This window comes from Caretta caretta, chromosome 9 (assembly GCF_965140235.1).
Source record: "Caretta caretta isolate rCarCar2 chromosome 9, rCarCar1.hap1, whole genome shotgun sequence".
Lineage (NCBI taxonomy): Eukaryota > Metazoa > Chordata > Testudines > Cheloniidae > Caretta > Caretta caretta.
In genome coordinates this window covers 57,997,217-58,018,352 of record NC_134214.1, presented here as the reverse complement: position 1 = coordinate 58,018,352, position 21,136 = coordinate 57,997,217, and the positions used below count along the sequence as shown (strand labels likewise).

Genomic DNA, 21,136 nt, shown 5'->3' with positions numbered 1-21,136 from the left:
CCTGAAGCTATTTTGAAACGTTTCTGAAATACACTAGGTTTCTAATTGATATTGTTTCTTAAAGACTAAATCAACAGTTCTCACAAACCACTGTGTAACAAACTGTCAGCATGCATGCAAAAAGATGCAAAATAATGAGACTGTGTCTAAACAGAGAAGCTTACCACTAGAGTTATAGTGCTAAAATCCCTGTGTGGACACATTTACTATGGCTAGGTCTACACTGCACTTTTGTCGGTAAAACTTCTGTCAGTCAGGGGTGTGGGAAAAAAAAAAAGAAAAGCCATCCAACTGACTGACAAAAGTTTTACCGATGAAAAGCACTGGTGTGGACAGCACTTTGTCGATGGGAGATGTTCTCCTGCCGACAAAGCTACAGCTGCTCGTTGGGGGTGGTTGTGTTCTTCTGTGACTACAGCTCTCTCCTGCCGGCAAAGAGTGGTTACACGGAAGACCTTACAGCAGCACAGCTCTGCCGCTACCCACAGTGCAACACTCCGGAAGTCGACGCTAGCCTCGGTACTGTGGAAGCACTCCGCTGAGTTAATGCACTTAGGGGATTTTGTGTGGGGACACACACAATCGACTATATAAAAACGATTTCTAAAAAACCGACTTCTATAAATTCGACCTAATTTCGTAGTGTAGACATACCCTATGACTATTGCAGTATATAGCTATGCCAGTAAATTTCCCCATGCAGACAAGCCCCAAGTTTCAGATCTCCAGTGAGAAACAGCTTTTTAGACACACTGACAGTTTTCTTTTCAGTTAAAAGCAACACAACCCTGGAAATGATTTAAGGCGTGTGTGGATTGTAGAAAGCACCTAGGGACATCTCGCAGAATGACACTCTTCAATGTTTACCTCGGCTGCAGCTAGGCCCCTTCATAACATTTAGTGCAGACTCCCTTGACTTACATGTTAGAAAGAGCGTGGTCTCATCCACTCGGACAGTCTTTGGTTTGATGCATAGATCCACGCTAGCTGTGTCTAGGCTGCGCTGGTTAGTCTTGGTGTTGTAGCAGGATGCGGAACGGCAGTGATCACGCAGCCACACATAATCAAAGCGCATCAGGGTCTCTGCGTACCTGAGCTCTGGGGAAATAGATAGTTAAAAGAGTCCTTGGTCAAATAAGTTAAACCAAGGGTTGTCTACACTGCAGCTGGGAGGTGTAATCCCCACTTAGCTAGACATACATGTAAGCGCTGTGCGAGCTAGCACACCAAAAATAGCAGTGTGGCTGCAGCGGCCCAAGTACATATCAAGGATTTCAGACTTGGGCGGCTAGCCTGAGCTGTTGTGGCCACACTGCTATTTTTAGTATGCTAGCTTGATCAGAGCTAGCATATTTATGTCCACCTAAACTGGGAATTACACCTCCCAGCTGCCGTAGAGATGTACCCCAAAAGGCTAAGAACCCCACCTGTATAAGCCCACTTGCAGCAACTACGAAGTCTATTAGTATTTACCCTCAAACCACTGCACACACACACTATCTACCTCCAAGGAGTGTTGTGAATATTAGGCAAGTGTTGTTTTAACCAGGGCCTAGTATTCTATAGATTGTTCGATTCTCACGGAGACCACAAAAGTCCCCTCCTGTGACACTGTTGGGAAGGAAGACTGCAGCCTTAGCCATGCACCTAGGCAGTTACTTATTCCTTTCTTCCCTATTCCTTGACAGACCAGACCATTCCCTTTGCAGGCAACTGTCCGAGATCAGATGCTTCCTTCAGTATGGCTGAATCCATATTGCTAATGGGCAACTGTATAGAAACACAGAAAGAGGAAAAAGTCCAGCCAAATAGGATAGGTATAAATCAACAGGCCAATCTGAATACAATGGAAACCACCACTACACTGGCACTAAGCTTGACACTGAAATATTCCTTGACCTACAGCATGGCAGGGCGCTTTTGCCTTTCTCCCATCCCCAAACAGCTTAAAACTGTCTTATCCAGCTTTGATATCTCTAAGAATGTCTTTGTGTAAGAGGAGAGTCCCTCCCCCTCTAGTCCAGCTTGGCTTTTGAAATCCAAGTATCCAGATCCATATGCAATTCGGCATTGTATCATCCTTTGGACCAAAGTATCTTAAATACTGGGCAATTTCCTTTAATTACATACTTAAAAGAGATGCTTTCAAATACAAAGGTCCCCTAAACTAGCCTCATTTGTAGTGCCCTACCAAATTCACGACCATGAAAAACGCTTCATGGACCCTGAAATCCGGTCTCCCCCAACTTGAAGTCTGGTCTTGTGTTTGCTTTTACCCTGTACTATACAGATTTCATGGGGGAGACCAACATTTCTCAAATTAGGAGTCCTGACCCAAAAGGGACTTGCCAAGGGGGTTGCCAGGTTATTTTGGGAGGTTGGTATTGCCATTCTCACTTCTGTACTGCCTTCAGAGCTGGGCAGCTGGAGAGCGGCAGCTGTTGGCAAGTGCCCAGCTCTGAAGACAGCACCCCGCCAGCAGCAGTATAGAAGTAAGTGTAGCAATACCATACCACGCCACCCTTACTTCTGAGTGGCTGCCTTCAGAGGTGGGTGGCCAGAGAGTGGCGGCTGCTGACTGAAGGCCCAGCACTGCAGAAGTAAGGATGGCGATGCCATAGTATGCCACCAAACTAGTCACATTGAAAGAAGGTGCTATTGGGCTGTTAGGAATACAATCCTGTCCTGATAGTGCCTATCACCTCCAGAGAAAGGGAAGTGCCTAGAAAATGTAAAAGGAAACTTAGTTTGATAGCATTCTGTCTGGCAAGAACTCACTTATCAACAGCTGGGATGTGAAATCCTCACTTCTGTATTGTTTTGTCATTATAGTTCCCACTTTGCTATTGTTGGTCTGTATAATCTCTGTCTGGTTCTGTGATTGTTCCTGTTTGCTGTATAATTAATTTTGCTGGGTGTAAACTAATTAAGGTGGTGGGATATAATTGGTTACATAATCATGTTACAATATGTTAGGATTGGTTAGTTAAATTTCAGGAAAATGACTGGTTAAGGTATAGCAAAGCAGAACTCAAGTTTTACTATATAGCCTGCAATCAATCAGGAAGTGAGTGGGTGGGTGTGGGGAGGGGAAATGGGAACAGGGCTGGGGAAATTGGAATCATGTTTGGTTAAGGGCAGGAATGGGAACAAGGACACAGGTGTAAGGCTCTGTGGTGTCAGAGCTGGGAAGAGGGACGTTAAGAAAGGAAACTGGAATCATGCTTGCTGGAAGTTCACCCCAATAAACATCGAATTGTTTGCACCTTTGGACTTCGGGTATTGTTGCTCTCTGTTCATGCAAGAAGGACCAGGGAAGTAAGTGGGTGAAGGAATAAGCCTCCTAACAATCCTTACTTCTGCGCTGCTGCTGACGGCGGTTCTGCCTTCAGAACTGAACTCCTGGCCAGAAACCACCACTCTCCGGCTGCCCAGCTCTGAAGGCAGCGCTGCTGCCTGCAGCAGCGCAGAAGTAAGGTTAGGAGTACCGCAACCTCCCCTACAAAACCCCTTGCAACCACCCCACAACTCCTTTTTGGGTCAGGATCCCTACAGCTACAACACATTTAAATCTGAAATTTCATGAGCTGAAATAATGAAATTTACTATTTTTAAAACCCTATGACTGTAAAATTGACCAAAATGGACCATGAATTTGGTAGGGCCCTACTCATTTGATATGTCCAAGGTATATCTTGACATGGTGACTGTATGTGTCCACATGAGCTGCGCTGAAAGGCTACACATCAATAGTGAATTGCCTTCAGGTAACATATAGAGCAGAAATTAGCTAAGAAGTATCAGGTATCATTTAAACACTGGAGCTATTAGGGGCTCATTAACTGGTCTGTCAGCTGCCTTACCGGTCTGTTTCTCTGTCTGACAAGGGGGTGAAGTGGATTCATAGAATCATAGAATATCAGGGTTAGAAAGGACCTCAGGAGGTCATCTAGTCTAACCCCCTGCTCTAAGCAGGACCAATCCCCAACTAAATCATCCCAGCCAGGGCTTTGTCAAGCCTGACCTTAAAAACTTCTAGGGAAGGAGATTCCACCACCTCCCTAGGTAACGCATTCCAGTGTTTCACCATCCCTCCTAGTGAAAAAGTTTTTCCTAATATCCAACCTAAACCTCCCCCATTGCAACCTGAGACCATTACTCCTTGTTCTGTCATCTGCTACTACTGAGAACAGTCTAGAGCCATCCTCTTTGGAATCCCCCTTCAGGTAGTTGAAAGCAGCTATCAAATCCCCCCTCATTCTTCTCTTCTGCAGACTAAACAATCCCAGTTCCCTCAGCCTCTCCTCATAAGTCATGTGCTCCAGTCCCCTAATCATTTTTGTTGCCCTCCGCTGGACGCCTTCCAATTTTTCCACATCCTTCTTGTGGTATGGGGCCCAAAACTGGACACAGTACTCCAGATGAGACCTCACCAATGTCGAATAGAGGGGAACGATCACGTCCCTCGATCTGCTGGCAATGCCCCTACCTATACATCCCAAAATGCCATTGGCCTTCTTGGCAACAAGGGTACACTGTTGACTCATATCCAGCTTCTCATCCACTGTAACCCCTAGGTCCTTTTCTGCAGAACTGCTGCCTATCCATTCGGTCCCTAGTCTGTAGCGGTGCATCGGATTCTTCCGTCCTAAGTGCACTTGTCCTTGTTGAACCTCATCAGATTTCTTTTGGCCCAATGCTCTAATTTGTCTAGGGCCCTCTGTATCCTATCCCTACCACCCTCCAGCGTATCTACCTCTCCTCCCAGTTTCAAAGCCATGCAGCAAGTCAAGGCTGAGATGGGATTAGAACTCTGCTTTAGCCTGCTAGATTGGGCTGCTGCAAAACCGTTAGGGCATGGAGATGACCTGGTCCCCTACGTACCTGAAAATACCAAACCAAACCTCTAAACCATATAGTAAGAGGGCTGGGGTCTGACTCTAGTGGAAATCAAGAGTGACTTGACTGAAAGAGCACCACCACTGTAAAGCACAATCAGAAAAGGCTGCCTTCCACCCCACCCAAGCTAGAGAGGTGGACACACACCAACACACATGCACGCATACACACTCTCTCCCCTTACCTAAATGATCACCATGTAATTGCCAGGCACAGTTCAGAGATGCAGGGGCCATATGGTGCCAACGGGATACAGCAGGGAGGCTCTTTCTGTAACGGGGCTGCCATGATATTTGGTGTCCACTGCCTCTATTCAGCAGGCACTGGGTGCTGGAGAATAGATGTGTCAATCTATGGCACCACATACTGGGGAAATTCAAGAGGAAGGAGAGAGACCAGTGTTACTGTGGCTGGTTCTATGTTACTATTTATCATAGAATCATAGAATATCAGGGTTGGAAGGGACCTCAGGAGGTCATCTAGTCCAACCCCCTGCTCAAAGCAGGACCAATCCCCAATTAAATCATCCCAGCCAGGGCTTTGTCAAGCCTGACCTTAAAAACTTCTAAGGAAGGAGATTCTACCACCTCCCTAGGAAACGCATTGCAGTGTTTCACCACCCTCCTAGTGAAAGAGTTTTTCCTAATATCCAACCTAAACCTCCCCCACTGCAACTTGAGACCATTACTCCTTGTCCTGTCCTCTTCTACCACTGAGAATAGTCTAATAATATCTTTATTACAGAGGTGGCAATCAGGTCAAAGATAGGACCAACCCAAAATAGTTTAGTTTACAGTCTATGTTACTGACAAGACACAACAGCTAGATGAAAGACAAGTGTGGGTGAAAGTAACAGTGTTAGGAGCAAGTTTAGGTGAAGCCTGGCAGTGTGCCCAAAGTAAAACCGAGTTGTTTCATGTTACATAGAATCCATCATGTTCTCTAGTTCAAATCAACAAGTGACCCGTGCTCCACACCATCTACCTAGCCATCATCAGTTGTACAATGAAAATAATTTAATATGCTTCAGGTTTTTAATTAGTAAGTTTTTATAATAGGGAGCTTTATTGCTGAACTTTGAATACTACTACTACTATATTCTCTCAATTACTGCACAGCCACGCAGGTTTCTAAGCTTCAATCGGAACCCACCCAGCTGTCTTGGTGGCAGCAGGAATCCGCATCTGTTATAACAACACTGACAGGGCACCCATCACAATGATATCTGGGAGCCCTTTACCCTGCTTTTATTCAACAGCTTTAGATCAATAACATTAAATATAGGAATGTTTGGAAATTATAACTGCATCAAGCAGGAGATGGAGAATATAGACAGTGATTTTTATCTATTTCATTTTTGTCGTCATTTTGGGTGTTTCCTTCATCATTTTATCAATCACAAAAGAAGGTTTTCCCTAACTCTGCTTTGATTCGCCATACCTTTCTATTCTTCTGAACACCAAGCCTGATCTCTTTTCCAGCATCTCCACTTAAGGCTTTACTTGTTCATGGATATCCAGGTGCTGGTAAGAACAGCAGCAATAGAGCGGCTGCAAGTTTCCAAAGCCCAGATCCTCAAAGGTATGTAGGTACCTAACTCTTACTGGAGTTAGGCACCTAAGTATCTTTGAGGATCTGGGTCCAAGACCCTATCTGCTAAGCAGAGGAAGTAACTAGGTTACTCTCTCTGAATAATAGAAAACAGAATGACCTTTATAAAATGGAAGTTGTTTGAGATTAGACATAACAGAATTCTAAGGTTAGAATATCAGTAAAATGATTAATTGAACTCAGTACATAAATTATTCATAGACAATAGGAAACAACAATCAGGAAGTTGCTAATTCTGGTGGTTACTAAAACCTAATAATCCCTCTTAAACAGGCTGCAAGCAAGCAGACTGTTTTGCTAATCATCTGCTTTCAGCTTAGAATCAAAGTGTTTTTGCTCAACGTATTGGAGAGGGTGGGGCAGAAGGAAGGCAGGAAAAAGAGAAAAGTATGCTGCTGCCTTACAGGCCTGTGGCTTGGGACAAGCCCTTTTGAATCGCTGAATTATCACCGTAAGTGCCTAAGCATGAAAGACATTGAAAACTTACATGCACCACCACTCCTAGCACCAAAGTCACCACCTACATCATTCCTGTATTAGGTGATACCATGGTTCGGAAATCACAGCAGACTGGCCAGTGTTAAGTTTTTAAATGATGTCCAACGTACAGCAGTTTTAAAAAAAAAGGGGGAGAGGGTCAGATAATTTGCACTTGGGATACTTTTCATCCAAGGATCACAAAGTACTTTATAAAAAATGACTAACTACGCTTCCCCTGCCTCTAGGAAGTTGGTAAGTATTCCCATTTTACAGTTGGGGAAACTGAGGCACAAGCAGGTCACTGTGAAGCAGAGACTACAACCCAGGAGCCCTTTGAATCCAACTCCCTTGCTCTGACCATCTGACACTGCTCCCTCCTACATAAAATTAATTAGTGAATCAGATAGGATTGAAACAAATAAGTACCCAACATTCCTAAGAGCCAGATGCCACAAGAACGCCTTGTCTAAATGAACATTAGTATGTGGCAAGGAGTGTAAATCTAGCCTGAAGTAGGCTGTCTGCTGTCATGCACTAGGCGTCCACGCGGACCCTGCTGCCATGCACTAACAGTTTCATAGTGCGCTTTAATTTATGCTGCTTTGATATGGGAGAAGATCAGTATGCACTAGGGGACTTATAGAGAGTGGCAGCAGGGTTCACATGGACAATTTGGCCTGGTCTACACTGGGGGGCAAGGAGGGGAGGGCAAGCGATCTAAGTTATGTAACTTCAGCTACGTGAATAATGTAGCTGAAGTCGACATATTTAGATCTACTTACTGAGGTGTCTTCACTGCGGTAAATCGATGGCTGACGCTCACCTGTCGACTCCGCCTGCGCCGCTCACCCTGGTGGAGTACCGGAGTCGACGGAGAGCACTCGTCGGTTAATTTATCGCGTCTAGACTAGATACGATAAATCGATCCCAGTTGGATCAATCGCTGCCCATCGATCCAGCGGGTAATGTAGACAAGCCCTTAGTGCGCAGCAGGCTAGTGCAAGGTAGACCAACACCCCAGCTTGCTGAAAACTAAGCATTTGTTTAAACAAGATCTGAAATAGTGCAATGGCTACACATGGAAGTGAGTTAGCCAGGTCTCATTCTAGTCCCTAATTGTTCACTTCACAGAGCCACACAATGTCCAGTAGGTGCTCAAGAGAAATTGGGGCCAGAATGGCAAGCCATAGTGCTGCAGCTCAGGAATAAGGTGCCCTGGCAGAGCTGGCTGAGGAAAGGGGACAGTGCCTGCTTTTCCACTATGTCTGGCTCTAGCCAGCAACAGTCACTCATTTTTGTGGACAAACTTCATACTTCTATCATCAGCAACCCTAAAAAGAGAATAAGCCAAAACTGGTGAAAAACCTTTACAATAATGAAACGGCAAACAAGTCTTCAAAAGATGCTATCTTGAGCTCAGCCGTTAACTATGACATTTATACAATTTACAAATCCAAACTGTATTACATACTATGTACACACTGAACCCGAGACAATATCCCTGAGACTCTCATATTGGCTTTAAAAAAAAAATCTACAGTTTTTTTGCTCCTTAGATCTGTTTTGGATGAAACAGGGTTAACAGAAGCAGCTTAACCAAGAATTTGATTTCTTCAGATTACAAATGGGTGGTTCTTTAGATGAGAGACACACTTCTGTATTAATTGTCAGTTATAAACTAGTACAGAAGAGGGACAAAAACTACCTAGCCAATGTAAGGATAGATATCAAAGCAGGAGATAGTTTAAGTGTCAAGTAAATAAGACCAAATGCATTCAGTTCTGAAACACCCTGCAAAGACGACACGAACTTTCATTTTGGTGAGCTGTAAACTACAGACTGCCAGTCAAAAGGTTAATTTTAGCTAATGACTTCGATGAAGTTCAACTAGCAGGTTAAGAAAAAGCCTGGTCTAGCCCAACACCATACCATGCATTTGGTATTTCATGACAATCTCTCCTTTCATACTATATATTGAAGAGCACAGTGGTTCATTTCAGCTTTTGGAGCATCCACAAGTTTAGCTGAAAGAAAACTACAGGGTCTATATACATTTCTACATACAGAACACAGAATAGAAAGATTGCTGCTACAAACCTCTTAAGAAAACAGCCTCTGCCTTTGGGAGCTTGAACTGTAGTTATCTCCTTCCGCACACACACTCCTTTTATTTCCTTCCTCTTTCAACATCAAAGGTTGCCAGAGAATAAAAACATTTAGTGGGTAAATGATCTGCTTATAGAAAAGGAGTACTTGTGGCACCTTAAGAGACTAACCAATTTATTTGAGCATAAGCTTTTGTGAGCTACAGCTCACTTCATCGGATGCATACTGTGGAAACTGCAGAAGACATTATATACACAGAGACCATGAAACAATACCTCCTCCCACCCCACGAAGCTTATGTAGCTCACGAAAGCTTATGCTCAAATAAATTGGTTAGTCTCTAAGGTGCCACAAGTACTCCTTTTCTTTTTGCGAATACAGACTAACACGGCTGTTACTCTGATCTGCTTATCTAATCCAATCAGAATCATACTGTGTTTCTGCTCTGTTGGCAGGAGTCAGTCACTGCAATAAGTGCATTCAGTGTATTTCATTCAAGTCTCATTTACGGATATTAAAACTAAAAGGAGAATTTGAGAAGCTGAAACCAAAAATCCATATACTGGAGAGCATTTACATTGGGTGCCAGTTTAATGAATCCTGACTGAAAGCAGCAAGTTAGACCTGTCCTCATTAAAATTAGCCATTTAGACAGCTACATATTCTTGTATTCATCTTACCTTTATACTGTTGACCTTTAAGTTGTCCACATTACAGACAGATCTAGTTATCAATGCAGAGAAGTGCAATGGCTTGAGGTACCAAGACGAAGTCCCTTAAGATTCAACAACAAGTGGGCACGTGGAAGAAGCAGCTAAACCATCTCAGTCTGAATCCAAATGATCAGAGGACTTTGAGACAGGAAAGATGTATTGGATCATCAAGCCCATCCCTCTATCAGGGCAGGACAGAGTTGTACACAGAGAACTTAAGACACTGTTTTACGCTATTTATGCAAAAGGCCAAGAACAACAGGAGTGAGAAAGATATAAACATGTCAATAGAATCTTAACTCAAGACAAAGAGTATAGGGGTGGGAGGGAGAGAGACTACTAGGGAAGGGAATGCAAAAGGGTGGAAAATTTAAACAGTGGTGCCGGTATGGTTATTTAAGAAAAAACACCATAGCACAGCCTTCTGGAGAAAGAGTAAAAAAACCCATTTGTTGCTATAGGAGGCATAGGGACTAGAGCTGCAAGTAACAAAATAGTATCTCTGCAGAGGATACAAGAGGAACTTACAGTGAATGAAATCAGATGGCCTTTCAGTTAATTTATTAAAGTCCTTTCAGTTCCCATTTTAAGGAAAGAAAAATATTGAGCAAAGGAAGTTAGTTAGGATCCAAAAGTATTAAAAAAAAAATCCTTGTATTGATTTAATTTTTTTTTTTGGTAGAGCATTAAATGAATCTATGGTCTCCATCTAGATTTTAGCGAGCAGATCATTATCATCCCACAAAACCCCACATTATGCCTTCCACTACCTGGGAAAGAGTATGTCATAGTCCAGTGCTGGATTAACAGCACTGTTTAACAACAACAACATTTACTTGTAATCAATGAGGCTGCAAACTCTTGTTCTAATTTGGCTTTTTAAAAAAAGTTTTTCATCAAATGCTGAATGGCTCATATTTACTCTTCCTTTGATTAATCCTTTATTTTCTTACAAGCTTTGAACTAAAACCAAATGTTTCCAATTAATGACTTGGTAATGTAGGAAATAGGGCAGAATTTCAGTATTGCAACCAACCCTCAAAAACATTAGCATTAAAAAAAAATAAAATTGCACACTGTTCCCCCTAAGCAGCCTGAGAAAAATGTATATTGTCTGCAAGTCTCAGCTGGGATAAATATTTGCTGCTGGTTGCCTGAAGAGACAGTTGCATCTTTAATCTAGAATTTCTATGCTGCTTTAGAAAATGCAACCAACCATCATGAGGCCGCACTGCTAGAGTTAAGATAACCTTTGTGAAGAGAATACTGATTAAACAGGGACAATGCCGAAGGCTGATAAGGAGATGCCTCCCTTGGGAAGGTTACCATTCAGTGCCAGGGGTAAATGAGAGAGTTATTAAAACTATATCAAGCACTGAAAGTCCAATCATAAACCAAGTGAAATAATCGATAGGTACATAAAACCCAGTGATAATGGGTGTCTAAAATTACATGCATGCTCATAATGCATTTCCTATAGTAACATAGCAGCAGTTTTAACTATTTATGGAGCACATGTTACACAGCACAAGTACCACTTATAAAAAAAAAAAACAACACAAGTAGTGGATTACACTCTTGTATCAACCTGAATTATTTTCTCTGCCAAGAAACAATCTTCCGGATTTACTGCACTACACTGCAGCAACAGGCAGTTTTCCCACACTGGATCTCTGCTATGACAAATCCCCACTCCCCTTTCCTCCACAATTAAGGTTATGTCAACAGTTAAGTAGTTAATAAAGACATCAGGAGACAATGTCGGCTCTGCAATTAATTTTGCTTGAAATGAAAGCCATAAGACAAATACCTGGTGTTTAACGCTGACTGCTCGAGACAAGACCCACCTTGCAGTAATTGTATTGAAATCTGCCAACTCTTAACTCATTTGCATCAAGACTTTCATCTGCTTCTTTTTAAAGACCATAGCACATTATTCTTTCTGTAATTCTCTCTTTTCCAGCAGACTAACCAACCTTCTTTTTTATCTCCCCCACACATGATCACATTTACGATAGTACTTACTTCATTCAAATGGTCCAATTTAACATGGTTCTATTTTTGCTGGGTCTGTACTCTGACACTAATTAATCCTGGGCTAAATGCAGGAAAGCTAGCTCTCAACATGTCAGAGGTGTACTGCCACCTGCTAGAGAAGAGGTAAAAACAGTGCCCTCCCCCTTAATGAATGACCATTGACAGAAGCATAGAGAAACCTATTATAATTCACAGATTAATAAAATTTGAAGTAATAATCCCGCTGTGAACTTTGGGTCAAACCATATTAGACAAAATTACACTAACATGGGTTTGAACTGTAGTGAAGACAGGGCCAAAATTTATCTGGGTCCAGGACATTTTGACAAATGCAAATCAGAGCAGACCCAACAAGCTGAAAATTCTTGCCTAGTTTATATGTGTGGTTTTTTCCATTATTTCTTCTACAAAGGAAAATATTTAACTTCCTTATAAAGCTAAAGTGTCTTCAGCACTGAAGTTTTATAGCACACATCAACATATACTCAGGGTTTGGTTAAAAGAAGCAAGTAAAATACCCCAAATATTTTAAAACTCTGCATGCTGTCATAGAAGTTATTTTGTTGTAGCCAGAAGAGTTAATAATTAGACACCCTACTGGACTAGAATCAATGTATAACTGAGTAGAGAGCTCATATGTAATCTAGTGGCAGCATATTCTAGCGAACTAAGTTTGAGGCTGGAACTGTGGACACAACACTTGACATCTCTGTTTCAGCTTTCCCTTCTGTAAACAGGGACAATAATATTTACCTAATTTTTAAAGGTGCTGGCAGGATTAAAGTTTGTACAACATGTTGAAGATGTTAAATGCTATGTAAGTGCTAAGTATTAGATTACATTGTCCCCAGTGGGTGAAGAGATGATAGCATTGAGTGGGAAAAGGCCTCTCCACTCCACTGAACCCATGTAGACCGCCGGCCTCTCCGTAGATCTGACTGACAGTAGGGCAACACACATGCATCCTGTGCAAATCGGTTGTTTAGATAAAACAGATTTTATCAGGCAGCTGCCAAAAGTCTTTTGAGAGTTCAGCTCCCTCCCTAACTGCTGGCACTCCTGTCCACATAGCCTGTTATGGCTAACTAACCGAACAGCATCATCTAAGCAATTGTTGCCAAAAAGTCATGGCTTTCACTGGAAAAAAAGGTCAAGCCATCCTTTTCCCACACATCTCTCCACCACAGTCTATCACCCAGAGAACAGGCTGAGCCTCCCTTTCACGTCCACTGAATGTCATTCTTTCATTTTAAGGAATCTTTTAAACAGATATTAAGAACAGAAGACCAGGATAATGTACTTTTGATCTAAGCAACATGGGATGATGCTGGAGTAAGCCGTAGTCTATAGAGACAACATCACATACTTTTCCACATCCCCTAAGCAATCATTTGGCTGATAGTCTGGAAATTGCTCGTGTTCTAAGGATTAAAAATCCTCCAGTGAATCAATCCCAATTTAAACCAGAAGCAGATTGTTTCAGCAACCTCTTTCTACACCTAAACCAAATTTGTGTACCAAGTATGCTATCATTCAAACTTGGAAAGTAGCCTTGTCTGGATTCAGGTGGTCTATCAATCAGATAGTTCAAAGGTCAGCTCCCTCTCCCACCCTAAAGTTTAGTAAAGTAAATGGGGTACAGGACATCAGGGCAAAACATATAAATCTAGTTTTGACAGTTTAGTCCATCTAAAGCAGTAACACTGTGTAAAAGCACCTGGAAGGGCAGGAGATAGAAAGAGGTCAACCATTCTCTCTCATCCCTCCAACCTTTTCACGAGTTCACAGAACCAGTTATACAAAAATTACAACACACCACACTAGTCTCTAAGCAAGACAGTACTTGGAATGTTTCTCCAATAACTTTAGAGCAGTAATAAAGCACTAAGATAGCTGCTCTTACACTTTGGGAAAGCAGTTTTACTACAGAAATTGAAGTCTACACACAAGACGACTGGAGCTGGACAGGGGGAAAAAAACAGTTACTAACCTTTCCGTAACTGTTGTTCTTCGAGATGTGTTGCACATGTCCATTCCAATTTAGGTATGTGCACGCCCCGAGCACAGCTGTTGGAAATTTTTCCCCTAGTGGTATCCGTTGGCTTGGCTCCAGAGCCCCCTGGTGCTGCGCACTCATAGCGCTGGTATAAGGGGGCCCCGCCGAGCCTTCACTCCTCAGTTTCTTCTTACCAACGACTCCGAGAGTGGGGCCAGTGGATGGGTCTTGGAATGGACATGTGCAACACATCTCGAAGAAAAACAGTTACAGAAAAGTTAGTAAGAATTTTTTCTTCTTTGAGTGTTTGCACATGTCTACTCTGATTTAGGTGACTCACAAGCTGTAGCACAGGAGGCGGGCTCGGAGTTCAGGGGCAAGCCGACTGTAGTACTATTCTGGTACACAATTTGGTACACAAATTTGGTTTAGGTGTGGAAAGAGGTTGCTGAAACAAAGAATCTGCTTCTGGTTTAAATTGGGATTGATTCACTGGAGGATTTTTAATCCTTAGAACACTAGCAATTTCCAGACTATCAGCCAAATGATTGCTTAGGGGATGTGGAAAAGTATGTGATGTTGTCTCTGTAGAATGACAGGTTTCAGAGTAGCAGCCGTGTTAGTCTGTATTCGCAAAAAGAAAAGGAGTACTTGTGGCACCTTAGAGACTAACCAATTTATTTGAGCATGAGCTTTCGTGAGCTACAGCTCACTTCATCAGATGCATACCGTGGAAACTGCAGCAGACTTTATATATACACAGAGAATATGAAACAATACCTCCTCCCACCCCACTGTCCTGCTGGTAATAGCTTATCTAAAGTGATCAACAGGTGGGCTGGAAATGGCCCACCTGTTGATCACTTTAGATAAGCTGTTACCAGCAGGACAGTGGTGTGGGAGGAGGTATTGTTTCATATTCTCTGTGTATATATAAAGTCTGCTGCAGTTTCCACGGTACGCATCTGATGAAGTGAGCTGTAGCTCACGAAAGCTCATGCTCAAATAAATTGGTTAGTCTCTAAGGTGCCACAAGTACTCCTTTTCTTTTTGTCTCTGTAGACTACAGCTTACTCCAGCATCATCCCATGAGTAATGGCATAATGACCTGAAAACGTATGTACTGAGGACCAGGTTACTGCTCTGCAGATATCCTGAATGGGGACCCGAGTCAGAAAGGCTGCTGATGAGGCCTGACACCTTGCTGAATGAGCTGTGAAGTTTGGCGGAGGGGGAAGGACTGTGTGGTCAAAGCAAGTTTTGATACAAGATGTTACCCATGACGAGATCCTCTGAACGGAAATGGGAAGACCTTTTAGCTATCACTATGAAGAACTGTAGGGTTTTGGTGGAATGGCTTGGTCCTTTCAATATAGGACGCCAAAGCCCGCCTAACATCCAGAGAGTGCAAGCATTGTTCCTCCCCATTAACATGAGGTTTAGGCTTTAAAAAAGGCAAAAATATGGGTTGGTTGCAGTGAAACTGGGACACCACCTTAGGAAGGAAGCTCAGGTGTGCACGTAACTGCACCTTGTCCATAAAGAAGATTGTATAAGGAGGTTCTGCAGTGAGGGCTCGGTTCTCTGACCCCCTCCTGGCCAATATGATTGCCTCTAGAAAGACTACTTTCCATGAAAGGTGAAGTAGTGAACATGTTGCTAGTGGCTTGAAGAGTGATCCCATCAATTTTGAAAGGACAAGATTCAAATCCCATGGAGGGACTGGCTTCCTCATTTGAGGGAATATCCTCTCCAGGCCTTTAAGGAAGCAGATTACCATTTTATGAGAAAAGATCCATCTATTGCCTATCTTCAGATGGAATGTGGAGATGGCTGCCAGGTGGAACTTGATCAAGGAGAGAGCCAAGCCCTGCTCCTTCAGGGATAGAAGATAGTCTAAGATGAGTTGTAAGAGGGTTTCCAGAAGTGACATTCCACGTTGTGAAAACCAAAAGGAGAAACACTTCCACTTGGTGCAATAAGCTTCCCTCGTAGAGGGTTTCCTGCTGCCTAGGAGGATTTTATAGACCTGCTCCGAAAAGGCTCGCTCATCAGGATTTTTCCATGAAGACTCCATGCTTTCAGATGCAAGGAGCCAAGGTTCGGGTGGAGCAGACAGACACCTGTGGTCCTGAGAAGTCAGGTCTGGGTGGAGCAGAAGTGTGACCGATGTCTCCATGGACAGTTGAACTAGCATTGTGTACCAATGCTGCCTGGGCCAAGCTGGAGCTATTAGGATGTCTCGGGCCTGCTCCTCTCTGATCTTTATCAGCATCTTGTGAATCAGTGAAATGGGCAGAAAGGCATAACACAGACCATGTCAGCAGGAAGGCATCTGTGATGGATTCTGGGCTGTGACCCCTCACGGAGCAGAACTGTTGACACTTCCTGTGGGCATGTTTAGCAAACGGATCTATCTGGAAATAACCCAACCTGTGGAAGATGTCCCATGCGACATTTGGGTGAAGGGACCACTCATGGTGAGCGGAAAAGAACCTGCTGAGGTGATCTGCGAGGTGGTTCTGTACCCCTGGCAGATAAGAAGCCTACAACTCGATTGCATGAATGCTGCAGAAATCCCATAGACTGATTGCCTCCCGACTCAGAGGGGATTAACAGGCCCCATCTTGCCTGTTGATGTAATACATGGCTGACATATTGTCCGTGAGAACCGAAACGGTCTTGTTTGTAATATGGGGCAGGAATGCCTGGCAAGCTAGACAGACTGCCCTGAGTTCCCTGATATTGATATGGAGCAATAGCTCCTCCTGTGACCATAGACCTTGTGTTCTGAGATGACGTAGATGGGCTCCCCAACCTAGCGCCGAGGTGTCAGAGACTGGATGTGCAGATGGTTGGGGCCTTGTGAAGGGTACTCCCTTGCATAATACTCTGGGGTCCAGCCACCACTTCAGGGAGTCAAGGACTGAGGCGGCACAGTGAGGATCCTGTCCAGATGGTGCCTGGACAGGGAGTACACCGAGCTCAGCCAAGCCTGGAGAGGTCCGAGTCTCAGCCTTGTGTGCTGCATTACATATGTGCAGGAAGCCATGTGACCGAGAAGGCTTAAGCACAGTCTGACTATTGTGATGGGGTGGGACTGAAGGGAGCATATTAACGACTGAATTGACTGGAAACGTTCATCTGGGAGACAGGCCTTTGTCAACGTCCAGTCGAGAAGAGCCCCGATGAACTCTATTCTTTGAACAGGTGTTAGAGTTGACTTCTGTATGTTTATCACAAGGCCCAGGTCCCAGAAGGTTGACTGTATAAGGGCAATGTCGGACTGTACTTGTGCTGGGGCCAGCCTTTGATGAGCCAGTTGTCCAGGTACGAGAAGACATGCAATCCTCTTTTCCTTAGGAATGCTGCTACCACTGCCATACATTTGGTAAAGACCTGCCAGGCAGTTGAAAGGCCAAACGGGAGGCCAGTGAAGTGATAATGCCCCTGATTCACCACAAACCTCAGGAATCATCTGTGACCTTGGAATATTGAAATATGAAAATATTAGTCTTTCAAATCGAGGGCAGCATACCAGTCCCCTGGATCCAGCAACAGAATGATGGATGCCAAAGAGACCATCCAGAATGTTAGCTTTTTGAGGTAACGATTGAGTTTGTGCAGGTCTAGGCTCGGCCTCAGGCCTCCCTTGGCTTTGGGAATCAGGAAGTAACTGGAATAGAACCTCTTTCCTCTTAGCTGATGTGGAACCTCTTCCATAGCTCCATTCAAAGGAGGGACTGCACCTTCTGCTCTAGCAGAGGCTCATGAGAAGGGTCCCTGAAGAGGGACTGGGAAGGGGTGGGGGAGAACGTAGAAAGAAACTGGAGGGGATACCCTGTGTAGCAAGAAGAGGACCTGAAACATAAGGTCTTGTATCAGAGGCCTGAACTAAAGTAACGGTCAAACTTTGCTGAAGCATAGTCAGGTTGTGAGCAAGAGCCAGATCCTGGTCACAGAATTTGGCAAGCACAGGGCTAATATTGCAAAACGCATATTCCTAAGAAGCACTGGGCACAGAGTACTCACACAAGCACATTCCAGAAGGGTGGTACCAGAACACCTTGATACCAGCACATTCCCCAAAGATAACAGGAACACACTGACCCATCCTAAAGAAAAGGTCAGGATGACAGCATGATGGATAGAGATGTTTTGATCAAACCAACATGTACAAGGCAACGGGTGGCACCCTGATATATCAGGGGTACTATGTAACTTGTTTGAATTGGTGTATAAAGATGTATCTCAGAGGGAGTGTCTTTGGCCAGCTTACGGGGCAGTGGAAAGTCCCGTCACTGACTGAGCTGTGTCCATTGTCATGGGCATACATGTATTAGTGGTCTGGTAGAGTCTGCGTGATACTAGCACCGTGCTTCATCAACAATAAACCTGGCCGGGTGCCTTCGTACCTTAACAGATTTTGTGGTCTTTGGGCAGTTCGCTCGAGATCTGCTGTGTCAACTATCTGCACAGAGCTGGGACAGCACACAGGGAGAACAAACGCAGACAAACATCTAACCACATCCCAATTCTACTGTGTTTAAAACCCAGCAGTCAGAAGTAACCCATTTCCAGGCCTTGAGGAAGTGAGTAAGGCAATCAGAAAAGATAGGGAATGGATCCTGAGATTGGGGGGGTTGGATGTCATCCTCAAGAATCTTGTCAAAATGAGTGTCTCGAGTTGTGTGAGCAGTGTGGGCCCAATTAAGAAGGTCCTGTGATGGAGGACGGTGGAGGTGGTCTTCTACTGAATCCCCCACTCCTTCTCTGGTCATGGCTAGGCTCCTGGGTGTAATAGCGCTTAACTGCTGGGGTCTGTATTGCCTTCTAGGCTGAGACAGGTTATGTAGCCCTAGAGATTTTAATGTGGTCTTAGAATCTTTAAGGCCATGAAGCCTAGCATCTGAAAAGAGCAAAGAGCCTTCAAAGGGCAATTCCTGCATGCAGTGTCTTCTGGATCTCCTGAGGAAAGCCAGCTTCTCACAAACAAGAGCTCCTTCTCATGGTAACCACCATGGCCATGGATCTAGCTGCAGAATCAGCAGCATCCAAGACCACTTGCAGGGAAGCCCTGGCAATTGTCTTGCCCTCGTCCACCATTGCTGAAAACTCCTGCTGGTTGTCTTGAGGGAGTTTCGCTTTAAATCTGCCCATTGACTCCCACATGTTAAAGTCATAGCGATCCAGCAATGCTTGCTGGGTTGCTATGCAAAATTGGAGCCCTCCCCACCCCCATCGAGTATGCTTTTCTGCCAAGTAAGTCTAACTTCTTTGGTTCCTTTGCTCTCTGCACATGATCTATCTGTCCTTGCTGGTCCCTCTCGTTGGCCACCACCACCATGAGAAATCCCGGCGGGGGATGAGAAAGTAATAATTCACAGCCCTGAGCTGGAATTAAATATTTGTGCTCCATTCTCTTGGCTGTGGGTGGGAGGGAGGCAGGCGTCTGACACAGGACTTTAATCGGCTTCATTATTGCCTCATCGCAGTGGCAGCACAACTTTTGCAGGCCCTGATGCTGATAAAATAGCCACCTGCTTTAGCAAGTCCTGGGGGTTCTTAAATCATTGGGGGTGGGAAGGGGAAGCCCTCTTTGCTATAAGATCGTCATCCAGTGAAGAGCAGAATGTGACATTCTATATGTTCGGGGAGCGGGCTGTAACCCCCATATTCCTAATTTTCATATAATTGTGATTTTACATATAAAGCATGCCTTGTAAGGTATCGGGGAAAGGTTATGATCTCCTGAAACTCATTTCTCTATCCATATATGTATATCATTAATGTGTATGAAGTTATGAGAATTGTGTAGTATGGTTGTCACTAAAACATGCTGTAAGTTGAGGGAAACAGCAGGATATTTGCTCCCCAGAGGCAACAGCAAGGAAAGTAACCAATGCCCGGGCAAGGCATCAAACAACCCATCAACAGCCATTGTCCAGCAAGGGAGCTACAATGCAATGACTCACCTGCATGAGGCCACACCACGGGAATTCATAGAATCATAGAATATAAGGGTTGGAAGGGACCCCAGAAGGTCATCTAGTCCAACCCCCTGCTCGAAGCAGGACCAATTCCCAGTTAAATCATCCCAGCCAGGGCTTTGTCAAGCCTGACCTTAAAAACCTCTAAGGAAGGAGATTCTACCACCTCCCTAGGTAACGCATTCCAGTGTTTCACCACCCTCTTAGTGAAAAAGTTTTTCCTAATATCCAATCTAAACCTCCCCCACTGCAGCTTGAGACCATTACTCCTCGTTCTGTCATCTGATACCATTGAGAACAGTCTAGAGCCATCCTCTTTGGAACCCCCTTTCAGGTAGTTGAAAGCAGCTATCAAATCCCCCCTCATTCTTCTCTTCTGCAGGCTAAACAATCCCAGCTCCCTCAGCCTCTCCTCATAACTCATAACATTAGCCCTGTGCTTGCCATGTTTGTCTTTCTTCCACAGGACAGAAGTGACTTTGTGTGTACAAATTGCTCAACCTTGCTTAGCTTAGAGAGACTCAGTAATGCTCACCTGACTCTGAAGGGGGGGAAGACACAAAACCAAGGGGGAGGAAAGGACATGATAAAAGGAAGAGAAGTTTGCCATGCTCTTCCTCTCTCTTCCACCTACATCTACAGACACCACACCAAGCGACTGAAGCACTGATCAAAGGGGAGAGCCTGGCTGAAGAGCAACCAGCCAGCCTGTGGCGAGAAGCATCTAAGTTTGTAAGGAAAATGAAATAAAAGCAAAACGCATTCAAAGCTGATCTTAACACTTTCAATTGACCAAATCAATTCTTGACTTCTTGTGCTTTGACTTATAATCACTTAAAATCTGTTTGTTTATTCTACCTGAAGCAATGTGTTTGCTTTGAAGCATGTCAGAGGCTCCCCTTGGGAGAACAAGCCTGGTACATATCAATTTCTTTGTGAAATTGATAAACTCATATAAGCTTGCAGCATCCAGCAGGCATAACTGGACACTGCAAGACGGAGGTTCCTAGGGTTGTCTCTGGGACTGGAGGTATTGGCTAGTGTCATTCAGTTACAAGTAGCTGGGAGCAGCTTACATCCCAGAGGCTGTGCGTGAACAGCCCAGGAGTGGGGGTTCTCACAGCAGAGCAGGGTAAGGCTGGCTCCCAGAGAACAAGGACTGGAGTGACCTAGCAGATCACCAGTCCAGATAACACCAGAGGGGAACATCACAGAGGAAGGGGCATGAAAAGCTGTCCTTTCTTCCATTGTCTCCTCTACTTGGGATGCCTGAGCCGGCTGTTCGGTACCAGTTACCAAACACG

At 44.2% G+C, this 21,136-nt stretch overlaps 1 protein-coding gene across 7 annotated transcripts in view; it reads right to left on the bottom strand.

The window, feature by feature from the left end:
- Positions 1–21,136, bottom strand: part of TMLHE (trimethyllysine hydroxylase, epsilon) — a 47,741-nt gene that overhangs the window by 16,267 nt on the left and 10,338 nt on the right. For 3 of the 7 annotated variants that reach the window (XM_048863239.2, XM_048863240.2, XM_048863241.2), the window contains exons 3-4: positions 5,084–5,265; positions 922–1,098 (exon numbers count right to left, since the gene is read on the bottom strand). In XM_048863239.2, coding sequence (XP_048719196.1) covers positions 922–1,098; positions 5,084–5,264 — 358 coding nt within the window. In that variant the 5' untranslated portion in view covers position 5,265. Of the gene's footprint in view, positions 1–921; positions 1,099–5,083; positions 5,266–9,087; positions 9,171–9,776; positions 9,867–11,834; positions 11,937–21,136 lie in introns of those variants that run through there. The other 4 variants (XM_075132341.1, XM_048863243.2, XM_048863238.2 and 1 more) reach the window with 4 other exon arrangements.